This window comes from Muntiacus reevesi, chromosome 7, assembly GCF_963930625.1.
Source record: "Muntiacus reevesi chromosome 7, mMunRee1.1, whole genome shotgun sequence".
Lineage (NCBI taxonomy): Eukaryota > Metazoa > Chordata > Mammalia > Artiodactyla > Cervidae > Muntiacus > Muntiacus reevesi.
In genome coordinates, this window is record NC_089255.1 from 50,915,103 (window position 1) to 50,940,692 (window position 25,590).

General features: G+C 43.3%; 1 protein-coding gene across 2 annotated transcripts in view; it reads right to left on the bottom strand.

The window, feature by feature from the left end:
* MYZAP (myocardial zonula adherens protein) overlaps positions 1 to 25,590 on the bottom strand; it is a 115,903-nt gene that overhangs the window by 71,552 nt on the left and 18,761 nt on the right. For both annotated transcript variants that reach the window (XM_065940610.1, XM_065940609.1), the window contains exons 3-6: positions 15,566 to 15,721; positions 11,928 to 12,020; positions 7,557 to 7,670; positions 3,652 to 3,804 (exon numbers count right to left, since the gene is read on the bottom strand). In XM_065940610.1, the coding sequence (XP_065796682.1) occupies positions 3,652 to 3,804; positions 7,557 to 7,670; positions 11,928 to 12,020; positions 15,566 to 15,721 (516 nt within the window). The remainder of the gene's footprint in view (positions 1 to 3,651; positions 3,805 to 7,556; positions 7,671 to 11,927; positions 12,021 to 15,565; positions 15,722 to 25,590) is intronic.

A 25,590-nucleotide genomic window follows, 5' to 3' on the forward strand; every position in this document is an offset into this window, starting at 1 on the left:
AATGTTCTTTTCCTCCTGAAATTTTATCATATTTTATTCTATCAGTTTTAACAATGCTTTTTCTCTAGGTAATACTGTTATTCAGTCACTAAATGGTGTCTGACTCTTGCAACTCCATGGGCTGCAGCACGCCAGCCTTCCCTATCCTTCACTATACTAGGTAATATACCCACATTCTAACTGCCTTTAGAAAGACATGCTTTTTGAAAGTCTTGAATACTCAAGAATCTAAGCGATTTGAGCAATAAATCATGAGGGTATTCTCCCCACAAGGCATTCTCCTCGAGAATAGCCTAAGGCTGTGCTGAACATAATCTGAAAAGCACAGATTCAAATGAAAACAAATTCACTCCGTTGTGGGATGAAAATAAGACCACCACATTATCAAAATTGGGCCAGAGCAGGATAAACTATAAAATTTAAAAAAAGGTTTTCCATATGAAGAAAGAGGCAATAAGAGAGGAAAGGGCTGATACAGATGTTCTATTTCTTACACTTGTTTCATACAGCTGACTTTGAAACCAATAATTTACCTGATATAAAAATTAAATTTTAAATAATTATCTAGTTTAATTGTTTAGGCAGTTAAATTGTTAAACAATTAACAATTTTAAACAATTACCAAGATCATTCACTGTGAAAAGTAGAGTCTTTTCAACAAATAGTGCTGGGACAATCAGATTTGTCATATACAAAAGAATGAAGTTGGGTCACTAAAACACCATATATAAAAATGAACTTAAAATGTATGAAAAACTTAAAATGTTAAAGCCAAAACTATGAAACTCTTAGAAAGAAAATTTGTGACCTTTGATTAAGCAATGGCTTCTCAGATATGACTCCAAAAGTACAACTGACAAAAAAAAGAGAGAAATAAATTTGACTTCATCGATATTCAATATTAAAAACTGCTGTACTTCAAAAGATAGCATCAAGAAATTGAAAAGACAACACAGAGAGTGGGGGGAAATTCTTTCAAATTATACATCTAATAATTTGTATCCAGAATACATAAAGAATTTTTACAACTCAACAATAAAATATAAATAACCTAATTTTAAAATGGGCAAAGGATCTGACAGATACTCCAGAAAAAATATACAAATAACCAACAAATGCATGAAACAATGCTCAACATCACTGGTTATCAACGATGCAAAACTACAATTAATTACCACTTTACACCCACGTGGATGGCTATAATCAGTGAGAGAGTAACCAGTAATGGCAAGGATGGGGAGAAACTGGCATTCTTCTACATGGTGGTAGGAATGTAAAATGGTGTATGCCTACCTCTACGTTACCTTTCATATTTGTTTGATATTTTCCCCCCACGAGCATACACTAAAAAAAAAAAATTAAGTCAGATGAGCAGGAAAGTCTTTGAAGAGAAGGTGCCACATGGAATTGAAACCATCTTATTAGCTGCACTCACAATCAGTCCCTAGGGAAGACTTCAGCTCATGTGAGAAATCTGGACTCATCCTTCCCATACTTCGGTGCTTTCCCAATTGTTGCATTTGGAAATGCTCCCATGTGGTTTGCAGAACCTAATCTGGGGGCTCCTGGGGGCTTGCACAGACCCAGCTTAGGAGATGAGAAAAAGTAAAGTGGGCAGGCAGGCGTACATTGGGGGTGGCTGCTGCTTCCTTTCTGCCCAGGCCCTGCCCTCGCCTGTAAAGCTCAGGCCATTAATTTTATGCCTCTGAAAGTGTGTTTGTGTCTCTTCCCTCCAGCTTATTGCTAATTCAAGAGAGCTGAGTTAGCTGGGTAGATAATCTCTATATAAGCAAGGTATACTACAACCTTAAGAGGTTACATGATGTTTAATCCAAAGACTGGACCAAAGTCTCCCCCGAGGTCCTCTACATCTCCTTTCTCATCACCAGGCAAGTTTTGGTAGCAAGAAGCCACAACACGGGAAATCCTGAACAGAGATTATCACGAACTGAGAAAGCCCCAGTGTGTCCTGTGCTTCATCTCCACTTCGAGAACAAGCTCTGTCCCTCATGTCCTGTTGACACTGCATCCAGGTTACATGAAATACTGTCACTTCTTAAATTGTTACTTTGGGGTAAAGCATTAGCCTCCAAAACACAATTGCAGGCTGGGTTAGAGGCTTGGTCTCCCTGACGCCACAGACCTGGAACAGACTGGTACGGAGCACGGATGCAGAGAGCAGACACTGAATATGTATTTGTGGGATGAATGGCCGCATAAAGGTCCTGCCCTGAGGGAGAAACTCCTAACAGTCACTTCAGAATATTTCAGCAACAAACCCCTTTTTTTCGAAGTAACTCTTATGCAGAAATACAATACATGAAAGCATAAACAGAAGAACAGCCCTGTCTAAGTGAAAGCAGAGAGGAGCTGACTGACTGTGTAGCTCCCTGGCTCCCTCCCCTCCCCAGGTGGCTGTGTTTGGCCAAGTGGGTGGTGATGGCAGGGCCCATGGCAGCCATCGTGGAGACCACGCAGCGTGGGATAGCAGCCTGTCCTCCCCATCAGCTGCCCTTAGGGAGAGGACCATGTGGCCCAGGCTATTCCCCTAATTCTTAACAGCACTTCCTTTCACTCCCAAACATACTCTGATTCGTGCAATAAATCATGGGGGTACACAACCCACAAGGCACTCTCCTCTAGAACAGCCTAGGCTGTGTTGAACATAATCGGAGAAGCACAGGTCCAAATGAAAACAAATTCATTCAGGAAATAATTTGTTGAGTGACTTCTGGGAGCTGTTTGTGGCTCTGCTCCTGGTACTGGGGAGGAACTCTAACCAGAGCCAGGAACAGACCCATGGATGAGCGAGGGCTCCATGCTTCACATCTGGAAGGAGCACTGAGACCTCCAGGGCCTTAGAGGTTGAGCTGCAGAACAAGCCAGGCCTGGCGGCAGAAAGGACACTGCCCAGAGTCCTTGGTCACCCATCCATTTTCTTCCAGAGGGGCCCGTCAGCTCTTCATTGTCAAACCAGACAAAAAGGCCTGGGGATCTAAAAGAGAAGCTAAACAGTGAAGCTTCTTTTTTAAATAATTAATTTTGGGATTGTGCTAGGTCTTCATAGCTGCGTGCGGGTTTTCTCTAATTACAGTGAGCGGGAGCTACTCTTTGTTTTGGTGCTCAGGCTTCTCGCTGCAGTGGATCCTCTTGTCATGGAGCATGGGCTCTAGAGCGAGGACTCAGTAGTTGCGGTGCACAGGCTTAGTTGCTGCGTGGCATGTGGGATCTTGCCAGACCAGGGATCAAACCCGTGTCCCATGCATCTGGCAGGCAGATTTTTAACCACTGGACCACCGGGGAAGTCCCAAACACTGAAGCTTCTCAAGTCCCAAACCTGCAGGCATCCCAAGGTCCCTCTCAGTATATAAGGGCAGTGCCATGATGAGGTCTCGGCAGCTGAGGCCACTCGGATCAAGGCAGGAGAGCCCAATGGGGTGTGTGTGGGGTGCCCCCCCAATCTGCACAGACAGCTCTGAACACAGAAACCTTCTCAGTGCCTTCAGGTCAAATCCTGCAGGGTTGGCTACAGAAGGTGACAAAACCCAACAGAGAAGAGAATGGAGAAAACGGCATGGGAGAGTTGATGATGGAAGGAGAGAGAGGAGGAGCAGGAAGAGGTGAGCAGGAAATCCGTGCTCCTGTATTTACCTTCATTTTCAGCAGCTTGTTTTCAACCTGCGCCGCATCTAACTGCCTCTGCTTCTCCCGCAGCTTGTCCATGGAGGCTGTGTACGTCTGCTGCAGATTTCTGATCTTATCCTTGATGTTGCTATTCTCCAAAGTAACATCCACGAGGGTTTTCTGATGGGATGAAAATAAAAACCAGATCTAGCAGTATGAGAAAACAGGCCAGACCACACCAGACATCCCTTTGTCATCAACCCTTGAGGGAGGCATCAGCAACAGGAGCTACAAGCCTGGGCCCCTGGTATTAGAGCGCCTGAGGGCCCCCTGGTGGTCAGGAGGTCTGATGCCCTGTAATGGGTGGGCCAGTCAGCTTCCCCATAATTCCCCATCGCTGCTGCCAACACCACAGGTCACTGCCTAGGGTGGATGGAAATGGATCGAACCCTTTTCCAAGGAAAAATGTTAATGATACATAATTTCACATGTAAAGAAATTGGGTTTGAAAACAGTAAATACAGAAGAATCCCACTTTGAAAAAAAAATGCATAAGCATCTGTCCAAATGCCCAGAAAGAAAAAAAAAAAAAAAAAGACTAGGAGGTTGTAATTCTTGCTGTTGTTTAGTCACTAAGTTGTATCCAACTCTTGAAACCCCATGGAGTGTAGCCCACCAGGTTCCTCTGTCCATGGCATTCTTCAGGCAAGAATATTGGAGTGGGTGGCCATTTCCTTCTCCAGGGGATCTTCTCAATCCAGGGATTGAACCCGTATCTTCTGCATTGGCAGACAGCTTCTCTACTACTGAGCCACCAGGGAGACAGGGGTAAGACTAGGAGAGTTACCCAAATTCAAATAATAGCTTTCACTAGGGACAGGAGTATGGATGGTATTAACGTTCTTCTCTGTTAAAATCTTCTATATTTTCCAAATTCCTAAGTCAGAAAACAAAATAGGTATTTTATAAAAAGGAGGTATTCCCACTTTTTTCTTAAATAGGCTGTTTACTTCAATACTTTTAGATGAGCTGCCAAAATAGCAACAACTAGCAACAACATGGCTGAGGCTACTATGATGCTGCATATGCTTCACATTCCCCCCTCAGGCAGAGAAGGGTGGTGATGAAGGAAGGATCAGGGAACAGAGTCTGTGACAAGTGCCTGACGCTTATTAATCCAGACCGCCCACTGAGGCAGGAATGCTTAAATTAATACTGTTGCTATTTCATGCTTAACTCTCATTACAGACGAATGACTTCCACAACTCCAGAATTCCTAGCAATAGACACAAGGCAACTTCTACCACCTCCTACCACCTCCTGAAGTTACCTACAACTCTCTATAAGAGTTGGAAATTCTTCTAATATAAGATGTTGGTGTTGGACTCACTTCCTAACACCTATGTCCTCTTTGTAGCTGGCCAGTGTCTGAAGCTCCTCCACTCCTGAGCCTCCACTTTGGATAATAAGCCTCATTCCTAAACATATTCAAGTCATAAAAAGGATTTTTAATGGTGGTATATAGGTATTAAAGAAAATACAGAAGCCATTCGGAGGCTGGAATCACAGAATACTGGAGATGCAAGGAGCTTGAAAAGTCATCTGGCCAAGTATCCTCTCTCTAAGTCCCACCGGCTTTACAGAGACCAGTTCTGTGCTCAGAACCTGTATCAGGTGCCAAGAGACCAGGACTGGAGCTACACACTTCGTTCAAGTCATTTCTGTTGGTCTCAGTTTGTTTATCCATCAAACAAGGGGGTTGGAGATCATCTCAATTGTTCTTTCCAGCTTTGACATTCTATAAAGTCAAACTGAAGACCTGGTCTTGTTGTCATTAATAATAAGAATGAGGTAGACAAGACAATGGAAGAAGTAAGAAGTTAATATCTTCAGACTCATTTGAGTTTCCTGGCCATGAGACAGTATCTTTCTTTCCTCCACTCCTCCCCTTTCCCTGCCTCCACCCACTTCTTTTTATTTTTCTCAAACAACAGTTTTTAATCTTTTCATTATAAGGCTCCTCTGACTGCCCTGGAATAAGAGACTAGACCATGATGAGGAATCAGTCAGGGTCTCTGGGTTAGGGTGGACCCTGTTCTAACAGTTGACCTTTGAAGTTAATGCCTGGAGTGTCAGTGATGGGGACAAAAATGCTGCCTGCCTGCCTGCCATTCCAGAAAACAATGAATGCTGCTGGCCATCAAGCCATCAGCCAGGGTAGCCCACCTGACAGTGTGCCCTGAGGGGAATTCAGGATGGGGGAAAAAGCAGGACACTAAGCCTAGAGAGATAAGATGCATACCAAAGAAATAATGTCCATGAGCCCAGACTCTTACATCTTATCACACAGAAAAGCATTGAAAACATTAACTTAAGATGTCTCTCTTTTGTGATTAACAGCAACCTTCTGATGTTTGACTACTTTTTTTTTCTTCAGCCAAAACTCCTGTATATCCTGGTCCTCCCTTACTTCTTTGGAATAGTTCCTCAGATCTCTCTGAGAGACTGAATCCTGGGCTATAGTCCTCAGGGGGGTCACTGAATAAAACAGAACTCTCAACTTTTAGGTTGTGTGCTGTTTTTGTTTTTCCAGTCAACAGGGGGTGGCAAATCAGAATTATGATGGGAAGAAAAAAAAAAACAGATATCAACCAGATGTGAAATCAAGTAAGTTGCAGACTTTCCTGGTTGACCAGGGTGAGAACATGTCCAAGAGGGAAGGAAAGGGAGCCTGGGCAAGCCCCCTTGATGGCAGGAGGAAGGGAAAACAAAGGCTACTGAATAAACCAGAACCAAAGCAGGGCCTGGCCTGAGGCCAGGGGAAAACTGGCATGCTCTAAGGGGAGCCAGGAAAAGGGTGGGACTCAGAGCCCCACCAGAAATGGGCTTCCAGACAAATCCAAACACAAAGCCTGCCCAGGCCCACTATGGGACTATATCCTAGCTTCATTGCTGGCACTACTGCCCAATCATCTGTCAGCAAAAAATACTGGATCCTAGGGGAAGTGGATCATCCCAACATAAAAATTTGTTTGCTTATCTAGCAAATTATTTATAGAGAACCAGAAAGGATATGAAATAGCTTGTGTGAACTTTGAAGAGGAAGGTAAAGAGATAAGAGCCAAATAAAGTTGGGAGGGGACAGAATCTATTATTTGCATGTTTGGAAATTAAAGCCCGAAGAGGCTGTTGAATATAATGTTGAATCTAATGCTTGGCTCTGAACATTTTCAAGTTAATCTGCATAGTACATGGGGGGCGCTTGGTTGAAAGAGTAACAATAGGCAGCATGTGAGGGATTAACTCCCAACAAATCAAAGTAATAACGAGAAGAATCCCCTTGATGTGGGTTGACCACACACATCTACACACGTGTAGGATCCTGACTCTTTTGGGCATCCCTGTCTGGCACTACTAGGTGTTCTTTGGAAGGCACATGATTTTTTCTTTTAATGCAAAATAATTTCTAAATTAGGAAAACATGCCTAATAGTCTTTAAGAGTTACTCATCATGAATGAATGAGGACTGCCTTGGGTTAAGCCCATCCTTCCTGTGACTGGTGAGACTTCTAACACTGTGGCATGAGGGAGCAGGTGATATGTTGCTTCAGGCACTGATGCTTAGGACCACTAAGGTGTCTAGCGGGACAAGTGATATTATTAGCGCTGAACTCAGGATCTAAACCCCCATTTTAATAAGGGCAAAAACAACTGCAACTGCAAGGTTGGGAGTCTCAACTTGGAAGCGCTTCCATCAACTTCCTTCCTTAACCGTCTCCCTGGCTCAGCCTTTGCTGTGGCCGAGTGTATTCTGAATAATGAGCCGAGAACATTCTGTGACACTTTAATACAAAGACAGAGGGCCCACCCTTGGCTAAGCACACATGCACTGGAGCAGAGGACAACCTGGCCAATGGGGAGCAGATGAGTACCTGCAAGCTGATGGAGTCCGACGCCAACGCCGCGTTCATGTCATTAAAACTGTCCAGGGCTGATGACTGGGTTTGGATGTGATTCTCCAGGTAGTCCTGCTTTGCCTGTGAAACCTGGACAGATTGAGGAGACAGTTACACACAACCAAACCATACATGCTCACAAAATTCTTCAGCTAGGTCACAACTTTCTCCTGAGGGCAGACACATCCCTGTCAATGAAACTTCAAGTACAGCTTTACATTACAAAGTCAACATCCACATGAACCAAAGAGCAGAAAGGCAAGACAACTTTTCCTCGGGATGCTATTCACCCCTTCTCCAACAGGGCCTCACTTACTTCTCACAACACTCTGCAGCCCCCAGAACATGCCTTTTTATAGGGAGGAAAGGGAAGGAGAAAAGTTAAGGGATTTGAATGCAAATGCATGGCTACCTTTACGACTAGAAGCTAGCTGGATACCACTTGGACCATCTTGCTTTCGTCTGCTCACCATAGAAGGAACATGCTCTGGACTCACCCAATTCCTAGGAGTTGTTTTGTGGCTGCTGCTGCTGTTGTGTTGTCTTTGTTGGATGTATATTTAATGTGTTTCAAAGTTTCATCAGAGCCCAGTCTTAAGCTAGACCTTAAAGACGGGCTGGGTATATAGAAAGGCCAGGAGGCAATAGAACCAGAGGTAAGGTTCTGGGAGGCTCAAGGGTTGATCCTGTGAGGCCTGTGGGAGCCATAGGAAGCAGTCAGGCATGAGACAGCGAGAGGTGTACCCTTGGGAGAGGAAAGAAATAGTAGGCCAGGGGCAGGAGGTGTGTTCCTGCTCAGGGCACCTTCATGCAGCCAATAAGTTAGCATCATTTTTTTTTTTTTTAAGATTATTTTTGATGTGGATCATTTTAAAGTCTTTATTGAATTTGTTACAATATTGCTTTGTTTTATGTTTTGACCTTTGGCCTATGAGGCATGTGGTATCTTAGTTCCCCAACCAGGGATCGAACCCACATCTCCTGCACTGGAAGGTGAAGTCTTAACTACTGGACCACCAGGAAAGTCCCACGTTAGCATCTTAACCTGGCTACAGTCTGCGGTGTGACCCGGAGGAGGAGGAGACTGTGGGTAGAGACGGAGCTCCTATGACAGTCTAGATGAGAAAACGAGGGTGTGCAGGACGTGGCCATGGAAAGCAAGGGGCAGAGACCTGCTTATGCATCTATTGCAAATCCAATCCTTTGGCTTTAATTACAGTCAGTGTCAGTGATGGCAGAGTGAATTTCCACTGGCAGGTGACAATTTCACAAATCTCTTCCTACATGTCAATGAGAATGACAAGCTGGATATGCCTATATACTCCCACCCCACATAATCAAGGTAGTAGGTCTTAGGCAGATAATTTCACAGTCCAGACATAAACTAGACTCTAATACAAGAAAGCTGAGCACCGAAGAATTGATGCTTTTGAACTGTGGTGTTGGAGAAGACTCTTGAGAGTCCCTTGGACTGCAAGGAGATCCAACCACTCCATCCCAAAGGAGATCAGTCCTGGGTATTCATTGGAAGGACTGATGCTGAAACTGAAACTCCAATACTTTGGCCACCTCATGCGAAGAGTTGACTCATTGGAAAAGACCCTGATGCTGGGAGGGATTGGGAGCAGGAGGAGAAGGGGACGACAGAGGATGAGATGGTTGGATGGCATCACTGACTCGATGGACATGAATTTAGGTAAACTCCGGGAGTTGGTGATAGACAGGGAGGCCTGGCATGCTACAATTTATGGGGTCGCAAAGAGTTGGACACGACTGAGCAACTGAACTGAACTGAATACATGACTGTTGCAACTGTGCTCCTTTACTGCAGATATTAACTTTTATGGGAAGTATGTCATACAGAATAGACTTTTCCTTCAAGGTTATTAACCACAAGTATTCTTTTAAATGTTATTCCCATAAAGCACTAGCTAGGTTAAACCAGGGGAAGCTTATTTTTTCTTTAATTTTGAGTAGGCAATATATTCCTAGAGTTCAAACATTTTAAAAGTAGAAAAGTCATTAAATATTTCTAAATATTAGACACTAAACGAAATATTTTTTCACTCCTGTCCCATCTGCTCAGTTACCACCGTGTCCACTCTGTACCTCAAGCAGGAACCACTATTAATTACTTTCTTGATGATCTTCCCAGTAATTTTTTGTACACACACAAAACAATCTAGATATATTTATTTTCTCCTCTTAGTTTACATAAATGGTAGTATACTATACATGACATTTTCCTGTGTCTTGCTTTTTCACCACTTACTCTATATCTTTGAAATTTTTCTGTATATTTTTGAAGAACTTATTCATTTTTATTTTTACACAACTCTGTGATTGTAGAGATGCAATATATTTTTTAATTTTCTCTTTCTTAACGGACTTGTAAGGTTTCCAATCTTTTTATTATTATAAACAATGTTTACCAACTAAGTCTATACATACATCATTTCACATATGGGAGTTTTTTCACATATGAGAGTTTTTCTATAGAATAAATTCTTAGGAAGAGAACTGCTGAGTCAAAGGATGTAGGTATTTGTAATTTGGGTAGATATTCCAAACTGCTCTCCCTAAAAGTAATGCAAACCACATTCCAAGCAACAATCTGCCTGATCCTCTACAGCACAGCTAATACAGCATCTTGTTCCACTTTGGCAGTTTTGCCAGTCTGCTAGATAAAAACAACATCACAGGACCATTTTAATCTGAGTTTCTCTTATTGAGAATGAGGAATTTAAGATCTCTTCATCTGTCCTTTACTATAAATTATCTGCCACAAATATTTTGCCTATTTTTATGAGGTGTGGCCTTTTTCTTTTTGATTTATGGGCGCTTTTTAAGTACCCAGGATATTAGCCTACTAGTCGCTCAGTCGTGTCTGACTCCTTGCGACCCCGTGGACTGTAGCTCACGAGGCTCCTCAGTCCACGAGATTCCTCAGGCAAGAACGATGGAGTGGGCTGCCATTTGCTTCTCCAAGCCTACTACCTATAGTACAAAGGCAAAAAATTTTTCCCAGGTTGTCATTTGACTTTGGTATTTTTGCCAGCACTAGTCTTCATTTTAATGTAGTCAAAATTATCAACTTTTTCTTTAGTGATTTTGGAATTGCATCTCTTCATAAGACAATACCTTCCCCTCTCCAAGAGTGTAAAACAATTCACATGTATTTTCTTCTGGCACTAAATTTAACAAAATCTACCCAGAATTTGTCCAGATATAAGTCTGTCCCAACAGCATATACTGACTGGTCTATTTTCCTCCCTTCATTTCATGTGTCACATTTATCATAGATTGGGTTACATTTCTGGGCTCTTTTTCATTAATGTCTATTAACTTATGTGCCAATACTATGCTGTTTTCATCTTTGAGGCTTTCTCAATTTCTTGTAATATTAAAAGGGCTAGTCTCCTTCATTGCCTTTTTCTCCCCCCAGAAATTTAACTCTTCATATTTATTTTCTGTACACCATGGAACCACCTAGTTCAGTTGTAAAAGAACAACATAAAATAAAAATCCTTTACTACTTTTACTGGGTTATATTAAATTTACATATCAACATGAACGGTATTAATGTCTTATGATGGTGAATCTTCCTTTCCAAGTACATGATATATATGTCTTTCTACTTATTAAAATTTATTTCCACGTATCTGGCAGTTTTTTGTTGCTTTTATTTCCTCTCACTAGTTTTTTGCATAATGCAATCTATTTGTCTATGTCCATTAATATTTTACCCTGATACCTTACAGAATTCTTCTGTTTATAGCAGTTTTTTCATTGGTTCAGTTGAGTTTTCTGGGTATGTAGTCATACAGTTTGTGAACTGTGATAGTTTTTCATCTGCCTGTCCAGTTTTTATACCTCTAAATCTATTTCTCTTGCTAAATTCCATGGCTAGTCTCTCCAGTACAATGTCAAATAATAATAGCAGAGCTGGCTTCCTCATCTTGCTCTTGACTTTGGAGGGAATGCTTTAAAAGTGAAAATTCTTCTTGCCACAAAAATTTTCCTTCAAATAATAAACTTCATCCTGTGATAATAGTCCCTCAATTCATGTAAAATATGATTCCAGAGACTTCCCTGGTGGTCCAGGGATTAGGAATCTGCCTTCCAGTGCAGGGGAGGTGGGTTCAATCCCTGGTCAGGAAACTAAGATTCCACGTGCTATGGAGCAACTATATGCACCTGGAGAGCCCATGAGCTGCACCAAAGACCCAGCACAGTCACGTTCCTATGAGTCCACTCACAAGGAACATGATAAACTCAAGTATCTTCGGGCACTAGCAACCGAGAGGCAGTTAGAAGTGCTAGCATCCTTTCACATGTGCTACTTACTGACAGTTCCTGGGTGAGCTGTCGGATCTTCTGTCTCATTTCATCATAGTCTCCATACATTCTCTTTCTTACTTTTTCTAAAGTGGCTCTCACCTGCGGCCCACAAAAATGCTGGTTAGAGATCAAGCTAAAATATTTTCATGTGAGATTTCCAAAACATTTAAGAAACCCTAACGAGAGAAGGGCCTCACAAAAAAATAATCTTAGGAACAGGACAATTTGGGATATTAAGAAAGAGTATCACAAGGGAATTATCCAAATAATAGTGATAATAATAAATACACATTGTGGATTATATATAATTATTAATAAATATTATCAAATAACATGCTCTGAAGAAAAAATGGTTTATTGAAATTTACCTACCACCCTAAAAATCATATTCAAGCAGGATTTCCCCTTTTTCTATCACATATTTTTAGAAGTAGAAACTGTTTAACTGGTCAACTTCGTAAACACATGACTATTGTTGTTTTGTCACTATGTCATGTCCAACCCTTTTGCAACCCCATGGACTGTAGCCTGCCAGGCTCCTCTGTCCATGGGATTCTCCATGCAAGAATACTGGAGTGGGTGGCCATTCTCTTCTCCAGGGAATCTTCCCAACCCAGGGATCAAATCCACGTCTCCTGCATCAGCAGGTGGATTCTTTACTACTGAGTCACCAGGGATGCCAAAAAACATGACTAGGCAGACCAAAACAACAAACAAAAAAAAGGCACCTCTAATTTTCCCTATTGCTGTCCTGACTGCCAAAGAACAAATAAATGTTTGGAATGTAAGGAAGGAAATTATGAGCTTAGAGAGCCCATAAATGTGAAAGTCAGCTCCTCAATAATCACCAACACTACACAAGGCACTAAATATAAGAAAAGTCATGGTGATTCCCCCAAACACCTGTTTATACAAACTCTGTTTAAATTTCTCTGTAATACCACTTCCAGAGGAGTAGTGGGGCCTTAAATATATTCCCAATAGAAACAAAAAACCTAACAGATAGCCTCTTTCTCCACTCTTCTTCTGGTGCTCCCTTGGTTGAATGAAGAACTCAGGGATTCTCATACAAAAAAAGCAGCCTCAAAGGAGCCCTCTCCAGAAGGCTCTGGAACTTCTATCACAGGAAAGGCTCAAAAGCAGCAGTTTGGTTAGAATGAGGGGTTAAGTAGGCCACAACACGTGGGGACTCAATTTTGAAACTATTTATACAACTAGCACGTTGCTTTAAACTGTATGTTTATTAGGAATGATTGGATATTGGTGGAGATTTCAGGGCAGAAGAAAGCAAGTCACAACACCTTGTCCTTTCCAAATGAATTGTAATGATAGAATCTACTTTCTCACCACTGAATACAAACATTTTGGGGGAAATGAGGCCAAAAGCAACAACCTTTTCATTCTGGGCAGACCGAACGGCTTTCATCTGTGGGGCTGAGTTGGTTCTCAGCCTACTCACTGTTGGGGAGTGGGTGGGGTTGGATGTGACTCCCGTTGGCAAATACTGCCAGAGTCACCCACAAGTGAGGGAAGGCACACAAACCTATAAACACACTCAGGAATGAGTAGCCTGGGATGGATCTGAAGCCAGCCACAGAAGGTGGGACCAAAAAATTAATTTTAAATTGTAGATCACAGTGGAGGTTGGCAATTCAGGTCAGAAATTCCCATATGATTTGAACACCTGACAGCCTGAACCTACCATTTTGTCTTGGGCAATCTACAGTTATTTGGGGCATCTCAGTGAGAAAGGCATAAGCACTTGGATGAGAAAAACAGGGGCAACCAAAAAGGTACAAGCTGTCCCTACATAGAAACATAGGAATGGACTACTCTGAATGGTTAAAAATGATCTTCAGGGTTCAGATGACTGGGGCTCTGAGGTTGACAGTTGTGAGACAGGCTCTGTCCGCTTGTGTATGAGTATGGCTCAGCTGGCTTTTCTTTATTTTCTCTGTTAAGAATTTATTATCTTTTTTATTCCTTAAAACTGTACAACTATCCAAATCTTTCAACACACATTAAGAAAGGTACATTTATTATTTTTTGATATTTGATAAGAGATGTTCTTTTCAAAAACTCAAAACAAAAGCTGACCACACGTGTTTGTGACCTACTGGCAAACACAGTCAAATAAAACAGAGCTAGTTTTGACCTTAACAGTCCCTTCTCAGCCCCCATGATCTGTAAATGAGGAAACTGAAGCTCAGATAGGGCAAAAGTTGGGATGGGTCAAAGAGCTGGACCTTGAACCAAGAACCATGGGGACTCCATTGCCCATGCTGCACCTGCTTCTCACGAGTACTTTCTAGTCCACAGGCCAGCGTCTGAGACAGCGCATATCCTCTCTATCTAATCACTCTGGTTTGACAACAAAGGAACTATTCAATCTAGGGAGACACTGGGTAGACCAAGAAGGAATGGAGATGATGGATGGATAGAAGGAAGGAAGGAGGGAAGGAGGGAGGGAAGGAAGGAAGGAAGGAAAGAAAGATAGGTGATAGATAGATAAAAAGAAAAGAAAAGATTACAAGGAAATACTCCAAAATGTTAACAACTGTTCTGGGTGAACTGTAGAATTATGGGTGATTCTGTTTTCTTTTTCATACATCTTTATATTTTTCAAAAGTTCTCCAAAGAACGTACACTTTAAAAGAAATGTAATATTAATTACAAAGAAATGGTATTAATTGGCCTGGGTTGGACAATGTCTATTGTGGTTGACTTCCCAGCATCTGTTTCAACCCAACTGATTGGCGTGAAGCATTAAACCAATTCGCAAGGCCCATTCCCCTTGCCAGTGATGGATTTGGGAATGGGCATATGACCTGGGTCCTCGCCAATGAGACAAAAGTGCAAGTCTGATGACAGGTCTCTAAAGGGTAACCAGAGATGATTGTCTCCTTTTCCTTCTCCAGACACCATCATATATTCAGATGATGCTGTGAGCCTGAGGCTGAAGGAGGAAAGAACCAAGGAAATCTCAGAAGTAGAACTGGTGCTTGGAGAGCCCTGCCTGGAGTGCACCTAGACTTATCCCCACATGAGAAAAATTTCCTTTTAGAGTTGGCTTTTCTGCTACCTGTAGCCAAAAGCATCCAAATTTATACAACTGTCCAAACTCTTTTTTTAGGAGTACCCAATATAATAAGCAAAACTACCTAAGAGCCTCCTTATCATACATGGAAGAAAAAAGCTACTTGGTCTACTGAGTCTCCTTACTTAGTAACATATAGAACTTCATTCTATACCTCACTGCAAAATTACACATGTGCTCCCCTGGTGGTTCAGATGGTAAAGAATCTGCCTGCAATGCGGGAGACCTGGGTTCGATCCCTGGTTGGGAAGTTCCCCTGGAGAAGGAAATGGCAACCCACTCTCGTATTCTTGCCTGGGAAATCTCATGAACAGAAGAGCCTGGAAGGCTACAATCCATGGGGTCGCAAAGAGTCGGACACAACTGAGCGACTAACACTTTTCACATCACCATGAAGATCTGTAGTGGTTTTTACATCCAAAATGACAATGTTTAGAATTATTTCAAAGTGACTTATTACGTTCATATCAGAGCTTCCAACTCAACCCTCTTACATGCTACAAGAAGATGATAAAACAGAAAAAAAAAAAATCCTTAAACTACTCACGTCTTTGATGTAGTTCATCTCTTCTTTCAGCTGATTGGTGGTCCACCCATACACCACCATTTCTTTCTGCTGGTTTTGATCTGATCTTCGCACCACACCATAGACAACACCCTGAGGAAGTTTCCTGGTTGCTTCTCCATTGCTCAGGTCACGATGCTGAAAGAGGGGAGGAAGAGAGAAGAGAATGATGACTCTTTAGGCTTTGTAGAGGCAGCTGTCATCACAGGCCCACTGAACATGGTCACGGAGGTTGTGCCCAGCACTGAGATGCCTGGCAATGGGAGAGAGGTGGCACTGCCAGTAGAAATCCAACCTGGTCTCTACTCACCAAGTCATAACTGGCCTGTGCCTATCTTTCCCCTGGAAGACCAGCACCTTGCCCTAATTTCCACCAAAGCTCTGACGCTTTATCAAGCATCAACTCTACAGGAACCCATCTTCCCAGAGAAGGCGCCTTTTTAACAAAGGTGCCTTCTGAGAAAGGTGCCTAATGGACTTATGCCATCCCTGATAGCAAGAGTGAGTGTCTGAAATCTCATATTCTTGGTAAAGCTGTTTTTATGCTGGTTCCTCTGTCTGACTTCATCGTCATCACTAACTGTGTGGCCTGAAATGCAGGAGGTTGAGATATGTGGGGGGGAAGAATGCTGACAGCCATCTGGCAGCCAGATTGTCCTCTGACGTTAGAGCTGACCCTGGAGCCAGTTCTGAGGAAGGGAGGTGGGGTCCCCTGTTGTGACTATTCATGAAATACTTCTGAAAAGTATTTTTCACTCCAAAAGAATCCTCTGCTCCTTGGCTCTCTCAGTTAAAACTCCCATCATTGCTGAAGTGCAAATACATTTGGGAAGGGGGGGACGTGGCCAAGAGAAACTAAGATTTATTGAGCACCTTCTCTAAGCTAGACATGTTCCTCACACATTTAATCTCCACAGCCACACCACAACACAATGACTGTCCTTTCCACTTTATAGCGGAGAGAACTTAAGTTCAGAGAGGTCAAGTCTCGTCTCTTGTTCATGGTCACACACCTAGGTTCAAGCCCAGTTCTGTCTGATACTAAGGACACCACCCCATAGGCTTTGTTGGATGTAGAGGGACAGAGTAGGCCATCACAACATGGAAGAGATGGGACAAGAACAACTTAAGACAAGGGACTGAGATGGCAGAGAAAAACCAGCCTACAACTAATCTTCCTTGGGGCTGACAATATCACAGGACAGAAGGCTGAGTTTTACAACGGTAACTTTGCTCTTGCACTAATTTTTAAACCACCTTTGCATAAATTCTTTCTATGCATTTGCAAAACATCTTTGACATATAAAACTACAATGTGCATGTTAAAATCATTCATTCGTGGCAGAATAGTAACTCCTTTATGATCCCACCTTTGATCAAATCAAAGCTTGTAAACGTTACCAAATTATTAATCATTAATGATATCTAAGCTGGGGCTTCCCTGGTGGCTCAGACGTTACAGTGTCTGCCTGCAATGCGGGAGACCTGGGTTCGATCCCTGGGTCGGGAAGATCCCCTGGAGAAGGAAATGGCAACCCATTCCAGGACTCTTGCCTGGAAAACTCCATGGATGGAGGAGCCTGGTAAGCTACAGTCCATGAGGTCGCAAAGAGTTGGACACGACTGAGCAACTTCACTGGTACTGGTAATGACCTCTAAAGAGGGGATGGTGGGGAGGAGCAGGGATGCTGAAGGTCAGAATGAAATTTGATTTTTTTTTCTTTATAACTTCATGGATCATTCACTTACAAAGTGACCTTTTGAAAAATAATTAATAAGAAGGGCTTCCTTGCTGGTCCAGTGATTAAGAATTCGCCTGCCAATGCAAGCGACACAGGTTTGATCCCTGGTCCCGGAAGATTCTACATGCCACAGAGTAACTAAGCCTATGCCCCACAACTACTGAGCCCATGTGCTGCAACTACCGAAGCCCACGCAGCCTGAACCTGTGTTCCACAAGAGAAGCCATCTCAGTGAGAAGCCCACACACCGCAATAAAGAGTAGCCCTCGCTTGCTGCAACTAGAAAAAGCCCACGTGCAACAATGAAGACTCAGCACAGCCAAAAATTTTAAAATTAACCTTAAAAAATAACAAAACATCCATTGCTTCCCTTCTATACAAACTTGTTAAGAGATAAAATATGAGGGGTGGGACACTTGCATTGCTTCTGGAAAATGCTTTCACTAGAGCCCCTCATACCTGGCTCCCATAGGCACTGAGGCAACTCTTAATGTTGATACCTAAGTTTAGGTGAGTAGGGGGTTAAATGGCACTCAGAGGAGTGAGAAGCTCGGATTAGATATCCCAGCTTTACTACACGTATAATCAGGAAGAGGAAAAGCTCTAATGAAACTCCCACGTACCAGGAAACAAAAGCAAGACCTTTCAGTCACCAGCTCCACCCAGTTCCTGAAAAACAAGCTGATGCTGGCCTAAGGCTTTGGGAAAACTTGTTTCTGAAAAGCAAAGGTTTTCACAGGTGGACTGGCCTACAGGAAAACGCTCAGGTGACCAGATCAGGAGAGATTGTCTCCCTGCCCATGAGGGGAGATGGGGACCACCACAGATGGAGGTATATACAGACCAGCCAGGAACAACATGGTCTGTGAAACACATCCTGAGAGGTCGTGGATCTGAAAGTTACACAAATGGAAAGATAGCAAAGACCTGTTAAGTAAAAAATAGTACATTTCATATTTCTATTTTTTGTTTTGCAAGTGCGTGTTTGAGTGAGTAAAACATCTAGAAAGTTGGACTCCACATCTTCGATAATACTTTTTCAAAAAATGACAACTAAAAAATTATTATAAAGTCAGGATCTAAATGAGAGACCCACGGGGAAGGGCCCAACACAGGAGCAGGGCCATCAGCATGGGCCACCCCAAAGGGAGAGGGCTCCTGAGGAGCTGCTGGGCTGTGATGGGGAGGAGGAAGCGGAGTTTACGAAGAAAGAAAATATTTTTTGGCGAGCCATTTTACTATACAATGTTTTCTTTAATTCCCACATTAACCCTACTGTGTATATATTACTATTTCTTCCAAGGTGGCAGTATTCAAGTGCCTGTTTGTGTTTCCAAATCTAGGTTCTTTCCTTAACCACAAAGCCTTCAGGACAGCTTGTGTGTTAATCACTCAGTCATGTCCGACTCTTTGCGACCCCATGGTCTGTAGCCCTGCAGGCTCCTCTGTCCATGGGATTCTCCAGGCAAGAATACTGGCGTGTGTAGCCATTTCCTCCTCCAGGGGATCTTCCTGATCCAGGGATCAAAGCTGGCTCTCCTGCACTGCAGGCAGATTCCTACCCTCTGAGCCACCAAAACCCTCAGGATAACTTAGAGGAGAGGAAGTAGAGCTCACAGCTTCATGTGGTCCCAGACCTCAGGGTTATGGGAGCCAAGAGGGAGGCTCTCAGATCCAGGGCCACTGGGAGGAGGCGAGGCCAGGATGGGAGGCTCTTCTCCAGCCTCCCAGGATCCATCTCCCTACAGTCCCCCACTTCATTCCAGCCTCAGGGCCTCTTTTCTGTTCCTTTATCAGCCAACCTCCTTCGTGCCTCAGGCATTTACACAGACTATTCCCTCTCACTGCAGAGCCACTGCTAGGCTGAAATGTTCTTCTTTCAAGGTCATCTTCACCAACTCTTCAGACAGTCAGGTCTCTACAACACTTACCACAACCATGATGGAGTGACTGTTAGCATCACGAGATACATAAGGCTAGTTTCCCTACCAAATCAAAGTTCTAAGAAGCCTAGGGTCTTATCTGAATTCTTTTTCACCATAATCCCCAGCATCTAACAGTGATGGACACCTAATGAGTTCTCAATAAATACTTGCTGAACGAATAAGAAGCTTTGAAAGTTGGAAGAGGTTCTGGGGAATTACCCAGAATATGTAAAGTTGGTCCCCTGAAGAGAAATCCTTTGTTCCTCTAAGATGAAGCCACAGGGTGGGGGTAGGGGGTGGTATATGCCCCAAGCATAAAATCTATATCCAGAAAAAGCTGTAAAGTAGCTGTGACTTCTATTACTTTTACAAAACATCAGCATGGTTTGGGTTAAAAACTAGAAAACCCAGAAAAAAAAAGTAAAAAGATTTGACATGTTTGGCACTGTGTTTATAGCTAAATTTTTCTCCTCCCATGTCCTTTAAAATAATCTCCCCATAAGATAAATATTAATTTTTAGGCATGATAACAGCATTGTGATTATATTAAGAGATAATCTTTATCTCTCAGAGAAATATACTTAAACTATTTATGATATCTGGGACACAGGGTGGAGGAAGTGGACGGCGGTGGAGATAGGGCGAGACTGACCACGGATTGAGGGCTGTCAGCTGGGTGAAGGCTCCAATATTCATTACACAATTCAGTCTCCTTTTGTTTATGCTTGAAATTCTCCCTGATTAAAAGCTTTTTTAACTTCTTTACAATGCTGCTCGGTATTAAAAAAAAATCAAATTTTAAAAAATGTACACTGGGCCTACTAAAAGCTTCCTGGACATAAAACAACTGCAGATAAAATTGCCATGAAAACAAAAGCCCTAATAAAGGCACAGAACGAAAAAGTTTTTGCCAAAGAAGGGGAAAGGACATAATCAACTGAAAGAGCATCCCAAGTCCCTCTGTGCAAAGCAACAGAATTCATGACAGGCATCATCAGTAAACTATACAGAGACTCTTTCAATGAAACTGTTCCCTGGGATGTTTGCGTGACTTACAACTTACTTACAGGCTCATGCTCTGGCTGTTTAAGATACTTGGCAGCAAAGGCCTTAGAAAAGAAAAACGATAGAAAAGTAACTCAGCCTAAACTGCTGTGGAGGTTTTATTGCTATTGGAAAGCAGGGGTATAAATTCAGTGATAGATGGCCATATTTTCTAAACCCTAACTCAGAATATAAGATCTTACAATGAGATCACCTTTACAGAGGTTATCTACAGAGACAGTAGCTCTATCTGTTGTAGTCACTGCTAGATCCTCAGTGCTCAGCATAAGTAGATGCTCAGTAAGTACAGTTCGAAGGCAAGAAGAAAGAGAAAACAGTTGGAACTGTGCCTGTGCCAGAATATTTGGAGTACGTGGTCATCCAAGACACTGACTCTACAGACGAAAAACATCCCATGGTCAAGAAGGGGTCTCAGACATAAAGAACAGACTTGTGGACATGGGGAGAGGAGAGGAGAGGGTGAGATGTATGGAAAGAGTAACATGGAAACTTACATTACCATATGTAAAATAGACAGCCAACGGGAATTTGATGATGGCTCAGGAAACTCAAACGGGGTCTCTGAATCAACCTAGAGGGGTGGGATGGGGAGGGAGATGGGAGGGAGGTTCAAAGGGAGGGGATATACATATACCTGTGGCTGATTCATGTTGAGGTTTGACAGAAAACAACAAAATTCTGTAAAGCAATTATCTTTCAATTAAAAAATTAATTAATTAAAAAATAGAAGGGGTCTCAGAGAATAAGCAATACCAAAAACACAGCCTACCATAAACCCAAACGAATACTGGTAGACTGCCACAGCCAGCCCCTGACCCCAGAGGCCAGGATAGACAGCAGCTCACACGTCTGGCTGCCAGTATGACTTCAACGACCTGAAATATGAATTGAGTGACTTGAAAACTAGAAGCCATTTTCAAAACTTTTGGTTTTGGACTTCCAGCCAGAGGGCTTCCCTGGTGGCTCAGACGGTCAAGAATCTGCCTGCAATGCAGGAGATCTGGGTTCAGTCCCTGAGTTGGAGAAATCCCTTGGAGAAGGGAATGGTAACCCACTCCAATATTCTTGCCTGGAGAATCCCAGGGAGCCTGGCGAGCTATAGTCCATGGGGTTGCAGAGTCAGACACAACTGAGCAACTAACACTTCTTCCAGCCAGAAGGCAAGAGAAGACCTGGGGACTCTTTAAGTGCTGAGTGTCTGGGCGCTGGATCCTCCTGCAGGCAGAGGCGATCACTTTCAGGAATGTGGTCTGACCTGTGTGCCCATGGTAGCAAATTATGGTTCCTGCTCATTATTCATGCTTGACATTGTTTAGCCTGATTATAACAAAAATGGACGCTATAACTAAGCCTCTGGGGCTCTTCCACAGTCTGGAAGAGGACTAGGACTATTCCCTCTGGAATAGAGGGGATGGGCAGGCTTGTCCCCTCAGACAAATGGAGACCTTTGAGTAACTAAGATGTTTGTTATTTTTAACTATCTCACAAGAATGAATAGAGACCACTTCCTACATAAACTTATGGTTGGAAAAAGATCACTTTGAATGCTTTAAGATGAGAAGCAAAAGAAAATTTCTAGTCAAGCAGAAATCACACAAGAGGGACTTCCCTGGGGTTCCAAGTGGCTAAGGTTTCCAATGCAGGAGTCAGGTTCGATCCCTGGGTTAGAAAGATCCCCTGGAGAAGGGCATGGCAACCCACTCCAGTATTCTTGCCTGGAGAATCCCATGGACAGAGGACCTTGGTATGCTACAGTCCATAGGGTCGCACAGAGTTGGACACAACTGAAGCGAATTAGCACACACGCACGCAGAGAACTAGAGCCCTCATGCCACAAGGAAGAGTTCACATGCCACAACTAAGACCTGGTGCAGCTCAAAAAAGAATCTCGCAAGAAAATGTAGTTCTAATAGTATCCTTATAAGAGTAACTTCTCAAAGATAATACTCCATTCTAAGCAGACAATAGCTGCTTAGGCCTAAAAACTCCAGGAAAAAGAGAAGAGTATCTGGGAGGAGGCGGGGGGTCAGTTCTTTTCTGGAACCCAGTGGTACAGTACACACCTTGGGTAAGTTACCTTGACTGATACCAGTCCTTCCTGACAGGAGGAAGCATGCAAGTTGACGTCACCATGACGACTCACCAGGGCACAGACCTGAGTAAGAGCTGCAAAGCGTTACTGGCTGTGTGGCCTGTGCAAGTGACTTACTTCAAGGTCCCTGAATGGTAAAGTGGGGATAATACCATCAATTTCAGAAGCTTATTTCAAGGAAGACACGGCAAAACACATGTAAGTCATCTGGTGCACTGCCGGGCATACTAACAGATACTGACAGATTCTATTGCTTGTGGTGGTGGCTTTAGATTTCTGAGTATCTGATTGCCTACTAGATTCTCCATGTCCATCTGGATGCCTCTGCCTGTCTGTCCACCTTTCTCCTCTGGCGTCTTTTTGCTGTTCCATCGCAGTCATCAGATTCACTCTGACAGCGACATGCTCACGCTTGAACTGGCCTTGGTTTCTCCGCATGAGGAAAGAAACACAAAGTCTCGGGAAGTTAGGAAAAGGCAAGAGTTGTGTCAGCAGTTTTGTACAGTCTCCCATCTCTCCTCAGGGTCGGACGAGGTGGGGGTGGGGCACACTGCTGGGGCAGCCAATGAGCCCCGACCTCATATTAAACCAGTCACCGCACCTTCACTGTTCTACAGATGGCACTGTCAGACATATTCATTTGAATAGAGAGCCCCAGAACTAAAGAAATTTAGGAAAATGCTGGCTGCAGGCTAACATTTCCACTTGCTAGAAGAGGAAATTGAGGCCCCTGGAGATGACCTGAGTGGCCTGCCCATGACCTTGAGTGGTCAGGCAGCCAGGAGCAGAACCCAGGCCTCTCTGCCCTTCCAGGGGCTGCTATCTCCGAGAGGCACAGAGAGTCCTACACACTATCACCAGGGAGGCCCCAGCCGCATCTGAATCACGGCAGTGTGCTCCCTCACCTGGCAACAGCCCGGGATATTGTATAAACAGTCACACCAAGGACAAGAACTCAGCAGGCTTATTCATCCGGGGCTTTGAAGACTATCAAGACTTAGAGGACTATAAAACCAAACAGTGACGGTTTCCTTTTAACCATTTTACTGGACTATGAAAGCCCCCGACTTTTCATACATACACATATATCTGCTCTCTCTCAGTCAGGGTTCTCCAAGGTCTACAGAAAAACAGCTTCTTTAGAAACATAAGTCATTCCAAGGACATCTATGACAGTGCGATATTAGCTGTTCAGAATATTATCCACTTCAAGCGACTTAGTAAATTGGGAAAAACTTCACCACTGCACAGACTCAGAATCAGCAGATCTCAGACAGTATTCTCTAAAATTCAACTATATAGTGAGACCCTGATACAACGTGATAAAGGTGTAATAGCTGGTGTTGGTTTGGTCTCTTATTTGTGTGTGTGTGTGTCTATGTCTCTATAAAAGTATACTCCATACAGATTTGGATAGGAATATATATGTATACATTCACAAAGTTCTTTGAAAATGACAGGGGTTAAATTTCAAAATTATTCACTACCAACCTTAATGTTCAACAATTTAGTAAACATGTCATCAATTCCTCAACATGAAATGTGTGTCTACAAACTAATTAGCATTTCCTCTCCCCTATAATCAACGACTTTTAATATGTAAATAAAAGTCCATCGCTCATTCACCCAAGTTGTTAATACAATGTAAGGTGATAATATTTCACAAAGAAACTTATCATAGGTTGAACTGTGTTCTGCAGATAGATGTTGGAGTCTTTCTCCCCAGAACCTCAGAATTGGACTTTATTTGGGGACAGGGACAAGTTAATAAGAGGTCATTAGAGTAAAAGCTAACCCAACATGACTAGTGTCCTTGTAAAAAGAGGAAAATTTGGATCCAGAGACACATACACGCAGGAGAACACCAGATAAAGCTGGAGTGATGCTGCCATAGCCAAGGATTGCCAAGAGCCTCCAAAAGCTGAAAGAGCCAAGGATGGCTGCCTCCCTGGAGCTCTCAGAGACAGCACGGCCCTGCTGACACCTTGATCGTGGACTTCTACTCTCCAAAACTGTGACACTATAGATTTCTGTTGTTTAAGCTCCCCCTCCCCGGCCCCGGTTTGCGGTACGTTTTATGGCAGCCCAAGGAAACTAACACAAAACTGAATCACCATAATCCAGTCACTCACTGAGCACCAGTACATGCAAGCCAGAGATCTAGGGTCCGGGAAACAAAATTAAAAGACTGCACATTTTATGTGTGTGTGTATATGTGCATAGGGCTTCCCTGGTGGCTCAGACGGGAAAGGATCTGCCTGCAATGCAGGAGACTGGGGTTCGATCCCTGGGTTGGGATATCCCCTAGAGAAGGGAAAGGCTACCCACTCCAGTATCCTTGCCTGGGAAATCCCATGTATACAGAGGAGCCTGGAGGGCTACAATCCATGAGAATCACAAAGAGTTGGACACGACTGAGCGACTAACATACACACACACGTACATGTTTTATCCAGACTTGGCAAGAATATGTATGTGTATATATGTGAAGTACTTAGCAGCAGATGGCTAGGTGCTAAGGGAGAGGGCTGCCTGGGTGTCCTGATGCTCAAGAGAGGGAATAATCACCCACGCACAGGCAGGCAGGAGGGTCTCAGGAAGCAGGCCTTTGAGGATGAGGAGACTTGGATAAACCGAGAGACGGCTGGGGAGAGGCTCCAGGCACAGGCTAGAGACGTAGCAAGGATTCTGAGGAGGAAGCAGATGTCATGGGGTGGGGAGATGAGAGGTAAACCTGTCTGGTGAGGGCAGACCGACCAGGAAAAAAGGAGGAGTTAGTACCAAGTGGATTTTAGATGGGCTGAGTGGTCATGCAAGAGGAATTGGCTGACGAGATCTCAGTCCTGCAGTCCAACCAGCAGTGTGACATTGGAACCAACAAGCGAACCAATGCACACTACTGATATTTTGCCATTTATTTTCTTACAATAATCAAATATAGCTATTTTATTTCAAAGGAGAAGGGACTTCCCTGGTGGTCCAGTGGCTAAGACTCTGCACTCCCAATGCAGGGGGCCTGGCTTTGATCCCACCTGCTATAACTAAGAGCCCACATGTTGCAACTAAAGAGTGAAGACCAAAGATCCTGCAATTATTTACCTGGTGCAGCCAGGTAAACACATAAATATTGAAATAAAAGGAGAGGCATCAACTCATCATCTTCTACCTTTTGTCGTCATTTGC